This window comes from Nerophis ophidion, linkage group LG19 (assembly GCF_033978795.1).
Source record: "Nerophis ophidion isolate RoL-2023_Sa linkage group LG19, RoL_Noph_v1.0, whole genome shotgun sequence".
Taxonomy (NCBI): Eukaryota; Metazoa; Chordata; class Actinopteri; order Syngnathiformes; family Syngnathidae; genus Nerophis; species Nerophis ophidion.
In genome coordinates, this window is record NC_084629.1 from 37,680,091 (window position 1) to 37,692,355 (window position 12,265).

At 32.3% G+C, this 12,265-nt stretch overlaps 1 protein-coding gene across 1 annotated transcript in view; it reads left to right on the forward strand.

Annotated features, from left to right (window-relative positions):
* The first annotated feature begins 4,177 nt into the window (after positions 1-4,177).
* LOC133537714 (sodium-driven chloride bicarbonate exchanger-like) overlaps positions 4,178-12,265 on the forward strand; it is a 131,504-nt gene continuing 123,416 nt past the window's right edge. The window contains exons 1-5 of the mRNA XM_061878805.1: positions 4,178-4,825; positions 4,907-5,061; positions 7,865-7,986; positions 8,079-8,237; positions 8,355-8,416. Coding sequence (XP_061734789.1) covers positions 4,323-4,825; positions 4,907-5,061; positions 7,865-7,986; positions 8,079-8,237; positions 8,355-8,416 — 1,001 coding nt within the window. The 5' untranslated portion in view covers positions 4,178-4,322. The remainder of the gene's footprint in view (positions 4,826-4,906; positions 5,062-7,864; positions 7,987-8,078; positions 8,238-8,354; positions 8,417-12,265) is intronic.

Sequence of the window (12,265 nt, forward strand, 5' to 3'; positions counted from 1 at the left end):
TGTTTTTAAGTCACGGTGCTAATTAAAAGTGGGACATAATGGGAGAATAAATGTGTTTTTAAGTTGGAACATAAGAGGAAAATACATGTGTTTTTATGTCAATATGTTAATGATAAGTGGAACATAAGAGGAGAATAAATGGGTTTTAAGTTATTATGCTAAAGATAAGTGGAACATAAGAGGAAAATAAATGTGTTTTAAGTTGTTATGCTAATGATAAATGGAACAGAAGAGGAGAATAAATGTGTTTTTAAGTCAGAACATAAGAGGAGAATAAATGTATTTTTAAGACGCGGTACGAATGATAAGTGGAACATAAGATGAGAATAAATGTGTTTTTAAGTTGGAACATAAGAGGAGAATAAACGTGTTTTTAAGTCGCGGTGTTAATGATAAGTGGAACATAAGAAGAGAATAAATGTGTTTTTATGTCAATATGCTAATGATAAGTGGAACATAAGAGGAAAACAAATGTGTTTTAAGTCGTTATGCTAAAGATAAGTGGAACATAAGAGGAAAATTAATGTGTTTTAAGTCGTTATGCTAAAGATAAGTGGAACAGAAGAGGAGAATAAATGTGTTTTTAAGTCGCAGTGTTAATGATAAGTGGAACATAAGAAGAGAATAAATGTGTTTTTATGTCAATATGCTAATGATAAGCGGAACATAAGAGGAAAATAAATGTGTTTTAAGTCGTTGTGCTAAAGATAAGTGGAACAGAAGAGGAGAATAAATGTGTTTTTCAGTCAGAACATAAGAGGAGAATAAATGTGTTTTTAAGTCGTGGTGTTAGTGATAAGTGGAACATAAGAAGAGAATAGATGTGGTTTTATGTCAATATGCTAATGATAAGCGGAACATAAGAGGAAAAAAATGTGTTTTAAGTCGTTATGCTAAAGATAAGTGGAACAAAAGAGGAGAATAAATGTGTTTTTAAGTCGCAGTGTTAATGATAAGTGGAACATAAGAAGAGAATACATGTGTTTTTATGTCAATATGCTAACGATAAGCGGAACATAAGAGGAAAATAAATGTGTCTTAAGTCGTTATGCTAAAGATAAGTGGAACAGAAGAGGAGAATAAATGTGTTTTTAAGTCACAACATAAGAGGAGAATAAATGTGTTTTTAAGTTGGAACATAAGAGGAGAATAAACGTTTTTTTAAGTCGCGGTGTTAATGATAAGTGGAACATAAGAAGAGAGTAAAAGTGTTTTCAAGTCGAAACATAAGAGGAGAATAAATGTGTTTTTAAGTTGTTATGCTAATGATAAGTGGAACATAATAGGAGAATAAATGTGTTTTTAAATCGGAACATAAGAGGAGAATAAATGTGTTTTTAAGTCGTTATGCTAATGATAAGTGGAACATAAGAGGAGAATAAACAAGTCATGGTGTTAATGAGAAGCAGAACTTAAAAGGAGAATAAATTTGTTTTTAAGTTAGAACATAAGAGGAGAATAAATGTGGTTTTAAGTCACGGTCTTAATGATTACAGGAACAAAAGAGGAGAATAAATGTGTTTTTAAGTGACGGTGTTAATGATAAGTGGAACATAAGAGGAGAATAAATATGTTTTTAAGTCGCGGTGTTAATGATAAGCGGAACATGAAAGGAGAATAAATGTGTATTTAAGTCACTATGTTAATGATTAGAGGAACAAAAGAGGAGAATAAATGTGTTTTTAAGTGACGGTGTTAATGATAAGTGGAACATAAGAGGGGAATAAATGTGTTTTTAAGTCACGGTGCTTATGATAAGTGGAACATAAAAGGAGAATACATGTGTTTTTAAGTCACCGTGTAAATGATAAGCAGAACATAAGAGGAGAATAAATGTGGTTTTAAGTCGGGGTGTTAATGATAAGCGGAACATGAAAGGAGAATAAATTTGTTTTTATGTCACGGTGTTAATGACAAGTGGAACACAAGAGGAGAATAAATGTGGTTTTAAGACACGGTGTTAATGATTAGTGGAATAAAAGAGGAGAATAAATGTTTTTTAGTCAAGGTGTTAATGATTAGTGGAACAAAAGAGGAGAATAAATGTGTTTTTAAGTCACGGTGTTAATGATAAGTGGAACATAAAAGGAGAATAAATGTGTTTTTAAGTTGGAACATAAGAGGAGAATAAATGTTGTTTTAAGTCACGGTGTTAATGATTAGTGGAACATAAAGAGGAGAATAAATGTGTTTTTGAGTCGCGGTGCTAATGATAAGTAGAACATAAAAGGAGAACATATGTGTTTTTAAGTTGGAACATAAGAGGTGAATAAATATGGTTTTAAGTCACAGTGTTATTGATTAGTGGAACAAAAGAGGAGAATAAATGTGTTTTTAAGTCGCGGTGCTAATGATAAGTAAAACATAATATGGGAATAAATGTGTTTTTTTAGTCAAGGAGTTAATGATAAGCAGAACATAAGAGGAGAATAAATGTGGTTTTAAGTCACTATGTTAATGATTAGAGGAACAAAAGAGGAGAATAAATGTGTTTTTAAGTTCAGGTGCTAATGATAAGTGGAACATAAGAGGAGAATAAATGTGGTTTTAAGTCACGGTGTTAATGACAAGTGGAACATAAGAGGAGAATAAATGTGGTTTTAAGTCGGGGCTTTAATGATAAGCGGAACATGAAATGAGAATAAATGTGTTTTTTAAGTCACGGTGTTAATGACAAGTGGAACATAAGAGGAGAATAAATGTGGTTTTAAGTCACGGTGTTAATGATTAGTGGAACAAAAGAGGAGAATAAATGTGTTTTTAAGTCACCGTGTTAATGATAAGTGGAACATACAAGGAGAATAAATGTGGTTTTAAGTTGGAACAAAAGAGGAGAATAAATGTGTTTTTAAGTCACGGTGTTAATGATAAGTGGAACATAAAAGGAGAATAAATTGGTTTTAACTCACAGTGTTAATGATTAGTGGAACGAAAGAGGAGAATAAATGTGTTTTTAAGTCGCGCTGCTAATGATAAGTGGAACATAAAAGGAGATCAAATGTGTTTTTAAGTTGGAACATAAGAGGAGCATAAATGTGGTCTCAAGTCAGGGTGTTAATGATTAGTGGAACAAAAGAGGAGAATAAATGTGTTTTTAGTTCGGGGTGCTAATGATAAGTGGAACATAAAAGGAGAACAAATATGTAGCTAAGTCACGGTGTTAATGATAAGCAGAACATAAGAGGAGAATAAATTTGGTTTTAAGTCATGAAGTTAATGGTTAGTGGAACAAAAGAGGAGAATAAATGTGTTTTTAAGTCACGGTGTTAATGATTAGTGCAACAAAAGAGGAGAATAAATGTGGTTTTAAGTCGCGGTGCTAATGATAAGTGGAACATAAAATGAGAACAAATGTGTTTTTAAGTTGGATCATAAGTGGAGAATAAATGTGGTTTCAAGTCAAGGTGTTAATGATTAGTGGAACAAAAGAGGAGAATAAATGTGTTTTTAAGTCGCGGTGCTAATGATAAGTGGAACGTAAAAGGAGAACAAATATGTGTTTAGGTCACGGTGTTAATGATAAGCTGAACATAAGAGGAGAATAAAAGTGGTTTTAAGTCATGAAATTAATGGTTAGTGGAACAAAAGATAAGAATAAATGTGGTTTTAAGTCACGGTGTTAATGATTAGTGGAACAAAAGAGGAGATTAAATGTGTTTTTAAGTCGCGGTGCTAATGATAAGTGGAACATAAAAGGAGAACAGATGTGTTTTTAAGTTGGAACATAAGAGGAGAATAAATGTGGTTTTAAGTCACGGTCTTAATGATAAGTGGAACAAAAGAGGAAAATAAATGTGTTTTTAAGTTGGGACATAAGAGGTGAATAAATATGGTTTTAAGTCACGGTGTTAATGATTAGTGGAACAAAAGAGGAGCATAAATGTGGTTTCAAGTCAAGGTGTAAATGATTAGTGGAACATAAGAGGAAAATAAATGTGATAAGTGGAATTTATAAGGAGAACAAATGTGTTATATAAATCAACAAGTCAATGATAACGAGAAGATAAGAGGAGAATAAATATGGTTTTAAGTCACGGTGTTATTGATTTTCGGAACAAAAGAGGAGAATAAATGTGTTTTTAAGTCGCGGTGCTAATGAGTCAATTGCAGGCATCCTCAGCCAATCAGAGCGCGAGTTTCATTACCGGCTGAGCGCAGCTTGCGTCAATTGCTTCATTTCCAGCCACGGCCGGCGCGTTGCATTGTGGGAGAGGAGCGCGCCCAGCAAAATGGAGGCGTCGCCGGCGTGATTGATGCGAGTGACCCTCGGCCAGGTCCGCATGAACCTCCGCCGGCAGCCCTGAACCAGAAGCCCCAGGGAGATGACGAACGAGTCGGGGGCAGACAAGGAGGCGCGCAGGGGCAAACTCTCTCCCGGCGACACCCGCCACACCCTCCATGGGGCCGCGGGAGACAGGTGCCACTCCTCCGCGCCCGCGCAGCCCTCACACTCCGCCTCAGCCTCCGCCGCGCCCGCTGCCATGTTCCCCTACCCGAGCCAGCACGGAGCCGCCTTCTCCATCGGCGGCGCCCCCGGCCGCTACGTGCACGCGCACCCCCACCACCACCACCACCACCACCCGGTCCTGGCCAACGGAGCCTACAGCGGCCTGCTGGGCGCCTCGCCGCCGCCCGCCTACCCGCCGGCCGCCGGCTACCCGCCGTACGCGCCGCAGTACGGACACGCGTACCAGAGCGCCGCCTTCTACCAGTTCTCCCCGGCCCAGGCGGTGCCCGGCAAGGCGCAGGTCTACCTCTGCAACCGGGCCCTGTGGCTCAAGTTCCACCGGCACCAGACGGAGATGATCATCACCAAGCAGGGGAGGTAGGACCCCGCCACCGCGCCACCGCGGCACCGCGTCGCTCATCTTCCCCTCAACAACAGCTCCGTTCTCTCCCCTCTCAGGCGGATGTTCCCCTTTTTAAGCTTCAACATTTCCGGCCTGGACCCGACGGCTCACTACAACATTTTTGTGGACGTGATCCTGGCGGACCCCAACCACTGGCGCTTCCAGGGGGGCAAGTGGGTCCCTTGCGGCAAGGCGGACACCAACGTCGTCGGTAAAAAAAAAAAAAAAAAAAAAAAGTGGATTTATTACTAGACGTGTTTTAATCTTTTATTTGTTTAATTATGTTGGATAAACATTCAAAAACAAATGCGGGTGAAACTAAAAACGTGAGAAAGTGAAAGTAAATATCAACTCATTGGATGTAAAGTTAAATATGTCAAGACTTTATTCTTTATAATCCATCCATCCATCCATTTACTACCGCTTATTGTTGATGTTTATTTTTTTTTTAATGGTTTAGATTTTCGATTTGGAACTGGAAAACAAATATTCATGCAAGCACGGAATTGGACTTGCGTGTTTTTATTTTCACTGTGTGAAAGCGAAACTAAAATGTATGTGGATATTATGTTGGATTGGATTTAAAATAATCATCAAAACAAGCTCGGAATTAAACTGGCGTCTTTTTAGTTTCACTTTCTAAACGTGAAACGAATATTGCTGACTTTAAACAGCTACAATTTATAAATATGTTTATCGTTTTTTGATGTCAGTCCAAGTAATCATCAAAACAAGCTCGGAATTGGACTTGTGTGTTTTTTAGTTTCACTTTGTAAAACTAAAATTTCTGACTTTAAACAGAACCAGTTTAAAAATATATATATTATTTTGGATTTTGTTTAAAATAATCATCAAAACAAGTTCGGAATTGGACTTGCATGTTTTTAGTTTCACTTTGTAAAACTACATTTTTTTTTTTATTTTAAACAGCAACAGTTTATAAATATGTTTATCGTCAAAATAAGCATCAAAACAAGCTTGAATTACACTTGTGTGTTCTTAGTTTCACCGTGTGAAAGTGAAACTAAAATTTCGGACTTTTAACAGCAACAGTTTATAAATATGTTTATTAATTTTAATTCGATTTAAAACAAATCATCAAAACAAGCTCGTAGTTGGACTTGCATTTTGTACTTTCACTTTGTAAAAGTGAAACAAAAAATTCTAATTTAAACAGCAACGGTTTATAAAGATGTTCATCATTTTTAATGTTTTTTTTTAAAATAATCATAAAAACAAGCTTGAATTGGACTTGCGTGTTTTTAGTTTCACTGTGAAAAAGCGAAACTAAAATTTCTGACTCAAGCAGCAACAGTTTATAGATATGTATATCGTTTTTTGATGTAATTTAAATTCATCATCAAAACAAGCTCGGAATTGCGTTTTTTTAGTTTCAGTTTGTAAAACTACATTTTCTGACTTTAAATTGCAACAGTTTGTAAATATGTATGTTTTTTTTTAATTCATAATAATCATTAAAACAAGCTCAAAATTGTACTTTTATTTTCCATGTGTAAAAGTGAAACTAAAATTTCCGATTTTAAACAGCGACAGTTTATTAATATGTTTATTATTTGTACATTTAATTAAAAATAATCATCAAAACAAGCTCAGAATTGGACTTACGTGTTTCTATTTTCACTTGATAAAAGTGAAGCTAGAAACAATTTCGGACTTTAAATTGCAAGAGTTTATGAATATATTTATTATTTTCATTAAAATAATCATCAAAACAAGCTCGGAATTATACTTGCATGTTTTTAGTTTCACTTTATTATGTTTGCTTTAATTTAAAATAATCATCAAAACAGGCTCCCTGCGACCCCGAAAGGGACAAACAGTATAAAATGGATGGTTTTTAGTTTCACTTTGTTGTCATTTTTACTTCAATACAAAAATAATCATCAAAACAAGCTCGGAATTGGACTCGCATGTTTTTAGTTTTCACTTTTACAAAGTGAAACTAATATTTTTGACTTTGAACAGCAACAGTTCAAAAAACATATTTTTTTCTTATTTTTGATTTTTTTTTAAAATAAATACGATTACAAGATCGGAATTGCACTTGCGTGGGTTTAGTTTCACTTTGTAAATACTAATTCAAACTAATATTTCTGACTTCAAACAGAAACCGTTTATAAATATGTTTATTAATTTCGATGGAATCATAAATAATCATGACAAAAGCTCGTGTTTTTAGTTTCACTTCGTCAAAGTGAAACTAATATATCTGTCTTTCAACACCAACCGTTTATAAATATGTTTATTAATTTGGATGGGATCTAAAATATTCATCAAAATAAGCTCGGAATTGGATTTGCGTGTTAGTTTCACTTTGTAAAAATGAAACTAACATTTCCGACTTTAAACAGCAAGCGTTTGTAAATATGGTTATTATTTTTGATGGAATATAAAATAATCATCAAAACAAGCTCGGAATTGGATGTGCGTGTTTTTAGTTTCACTTTAAAGCGAAACTAATATTGCTGACGTTTTACAGCGAGCGTTTATCCATCCATTCCCTTTGAGGTCGCGAAGACGCTGGTGCCTATGTTAGGCCGTGTACACCCTGGACAAGTCGCCACCTCATCACAGGGCCAACACAGATAGACAACATTCCCACACTAGGGCCCGTTTAGTGTTGCCAATCAACAAATCCCCAGGTGCGTGTCTTTTATTATTTTTGATGGAATCTAGATTAATCATCAAAACAAGCGTGTTTTTAGTTTCACTTTGTAAAAGCGAAACTAATATTTTCGACTTTAAACAGCGACCGTTGTCTGTATGATTTCGGATGGAATCTAAAAGAATCACCAAAACAAGGAATTGGATTTGCGTGTTTTTAGTTTCACTTTGTTAAAGTGAAACTAATATTTCTGACATCGTTTATTATTTTCAAATCAATTTAAAAATAAACATCAATGTGTGACTTTAAATAGCAACAGCACGCGGCGTGAATAATGTACAACAACGCCGCATTTCTGGTGTTTTTTGCGTGGTTTGTGTGCGTGCAGGGAACCGGGTCTACATGCACCCGGACTCCCCGAACACAGGCGCGCACTGGATGCGTCAGGAGATCTCCTTCGGCAAGTTGAAGCTGACCAACAACAAAGGTGCCTCCAACAACACGGGCCAGGTACAACGCAGCTGCATAAAAACAAGTACATCTTTATATATATATGTGTCGGTCACGCACCTGCTTCCACGCCGCCGCCCCCTTGTGTCCAGATGGTGGTCCTGCAGTCCCTGCACAAGTACCAGCCCCGGCTCCACGTGGCGGAAGTCAACGAGGACGGCACGGAGGACAGCAGCCAGCCCGCCAGAGTCCAGACTTTCACTTTCACGGAGAGCCAGTTCATCGCCGTCACGGCCTACCAGAACACTGACGTGGGTGCCCACGGAGTCAGCCTGACACGCACCTTCAATTTCTGATGAATTTCTTATATCTGATCATCATTTAATAAGAATGCAGAGATGTAAGAACTTCTTATTGTCCTCTAACAGATCACGCAACTGAAAATCGACCACAATCCGTTTGCCAAAGGATTTCGGGACAACTACGACACGTAAGTATTAATACTCAATATTAATATTGTATTTCGTTAAGTATTAAGCCATTCATCCATCCATTTTCTACCGCTTGTCCCTTTTTAATACAGAATATTATTATTGCTTTTCGTTAAGTACTAATACTGAATATTATCTCAGTTCGTTAAGTATTAATACTCATTATTATTATTATTGCAATTCAGTAAGTATTAATCAATCCATCCATTTCCTACCGCGTCTCTCTTAATACGGAATATTATTATTGCATTTCGTTAAGTACTAATACTGAATATTATTATGGTATGTCATTAAGTATTAATACTAAATATTATTATTAAGGGTATGTCATTAAGTATTATTACTGAATATTAATTATTGCATTTTATTAAATATTAATACTTAATATAATTATTGCATTTCGTTAATTATTAATACTGAATATTATTGTTACATTTCGTTAAGTACTAATACTGAATATTATTGTTGCATTTCAGTAAGTATTAATCAATCCATCCATCCTTTTTCTACCGCTTGTCCCTTTTCAATACGCAATTTTATTATTGTAGTTCGTTAAGTATTAATACTGAATAATATTATTGTATGTCATTAAGTATTAATACTGAATATTATGATTACATTTCGTTAAGTATCATTACTGAATATTGTTATGGTATGTTATTAAGTATTAATACTAAATTTTATTACTTCATTTTATTTAGTATTAATACTGAATATTATTATTGCATTTCGTTAAGTACTAATACTGAATATTATTATGGTATGTCATTAAGTATTAATACTGAATATTATGATTACATTTCGTTAAGTATCATTACTGAATATTGCTATGGTATGTTATTAAGTATTAATACTGAATTTTATCACTTCATTTTATTTAGTATTAATACTGAATATTTCTATTGCATTTCGTTAAGTACTAATACTGAATATTATTGTTGCATTTCAGTAAGTATTAATCCATCCATCCATCCTTTTTCTACCGCTTGTCCGTTTTTAATACGGAATTTTATTTCTTCAGTTCGTTAAGTATTAATACTCAATAATAATATTGTATGTCTTTAAGTATTAATACTGAATTGTATTACTTCATTTCGTTAAGTATTATTACTGAATATTATTATTGCATTTCGTTAAGTACTAATACTGAATATTATTATGGTGTGTCATTAAGTATTGTTACTGAATATTCTTATTGCATTTTATTAAATATTAATACTTAATATCATTATTGCATTTCGTTAGTTATTAATACTGAACATTATTAGTGCATTTCGTTAAATACTAATACTTAATATTATTGTTGCATTTCAGTAAGTATTAATCCATCCATCCATCCATCCTTTTCTACCCTTGTCCGTTTTTAATACGTAATTTTATTATTGTAGTTCGTTAAGTATTAATACTCAATAATATTATTGTATGTCATTAAGTATTAATACTGAATTGTATTACTTCATTTCGTTAAGTATTATTACTGGATATTATTATTGCATTTTATTAAATATTAATACTGAATATTATTATTGCATTTTATTAAATATTAATATTTAATATTAATATTGCATTTCGTTAATTATTAATACTGAATATTATTGTTACATTTCAGTAAGTATTAATCCATCCATCAATCCATCCCTTTTCTACCGCTTGTCCCTTTTTAATACGGAATATTATTATTGCATTTCATTAAGTACTAATACCGAATATTATTATTGCAGCTCGTTAAGTATTAATACTTAATATTTTTATTGCATTTCGTTAAGTATTAATACTCTTTCTTATTATTATTGCAATTCAGTAAGTAGTAATCCATCCATCCATCCATCCATTTCTACCGCGTGTCCCTTTTTAATACGAAATATTACTATTGCATTTTGTTAAGTACTACTACTACTAAATATTATTATGGTATGTCATTAAGCATTAATACTGAATTGTGTTACTTAATTTCGTTAAGAATTAATACTGAATATTACTATTGCATTTCGTTACGTATTAATCCATCCATTTTCCACCGCTTGTCCCTTTTCAATACTGAATATTATTATTGCATTTCGTTAAGTATTATTACCGAATATTATTATTGTATGTCATTAAGTATTAATACTTAATGTTGTTACTTCATTTCGATAAGTATTAATACTGAATATTATTATTGCATTTAAGTAAGTATTAAACCATCCATCCATTTTCTACCGCTTGTCCCTTTTAAATACTGAATATTATTATTGCATTTCGTTAAGTATTATTACTGGATATTATTATTGTCTGTCATTAAGTATTGATACTGAATATTACTACTCCATTTCGTTAGGTATTTATACTGAATATTATTAACTAAGTTTGCTAAGTATTAATACTCAATATTATTATTAAATTTAGTTAAGTATCAATACTGAATATTATTATTGTATGTCATTAAGTATTAATCCAGAATATTATTACTTCATTTCGTTAGGTATTTATACTGAATAATATTATTACATTTCGTCAAGTATTATTACGCAATATTATTACAGTTCGTTAAGTATAATGACTCAATTTTATTATTACATTTCGTTAAGAATTATTACGCAATATTATTACATTTTGTTAAGTATTATTACTCAATATTATTATTACATTTCGTTAAGAAATATTACGCAATATTATTACATTTCGTTAAGTATTATTACTCAATATTATTATTACATTTCGTCAAGTATTATTACGCAATATTATTACAGTTCGTTAAGTATAATGACTCAATTTTATTATTACATTTCGTTAATTATTACGCAATATTATTACATTTTGTTAAGTATTATTACTCAATATTATTATTACATTTCATTAAGTATTATTACTCAATATTATTATTACATTTCGTCAAGTATTATTACGCAATATTATTACAGTTCGTTAAGTATAATGACTCAATTTTATTATTACATTTCTTTAAGAATTATTATGCAATATTATTACTTTTCGCTAAGTATTATTACTCAATATTATTATTACATTTCGTCAAGTATTATTACGCAATATTATTACATTTCGTTAAGTATTATTACTCAATATTATTATTACATTTCGTCAAGTATTATTACGCAATATTATTACAGTTCGTTAAGTATAATGACTCAATTTTATTATTACATTTCGTTAATTATTACGCAATATTATTACATTTTGTTAAGTATTATTGCTCAATATTATTATTACATTTCGTTAATTATTACGCAATATTATTACAGTTCGTTAAGTATAATGACTCAATTTTATTATTACATTTCGTTAAGAATTATTACGCAATATTATTACATTTTGTTAAGTGTTATTACTCAATGTTATTATTAAATTTTGTTAAGTATTATTAATCAATATTATTATTACATTTCGTTAAGTATTATTACTTTATCTTATTATTACATTTCGTTAAGTATTATTGCTCAATCTTATTATTACATATTGTTAAGTATTATTACTCAATATTATTATTACATTTCGTTAAGTGTAATTACTCAATATTATTATTTCAGGTCATTTGTGCTGACAATTATTTGCAGAATAAACCAGTCACCTTTTCTCAGGGTGAAACCAAATGTATTTCTGTCGTTTTAAAAGAATCAATTATCTTTTCTTTTTTTTTTCTTTTTTCAAATAATCTAGTCTAATTTAGTAGAACTAACGTGAGATGCCATGACGTCATGCACGTTTATGTTCCTTTTTACCAGCCTTCTGATCATTGTTTGGAAGTGAAATATGTCAAACGTAAAAAATAACATTGAAAAACAATGTAATAATGTCCATGCGTCCAAATATTATGGATATTTACAGGAGAGTAGCACAAATATTACAATGAT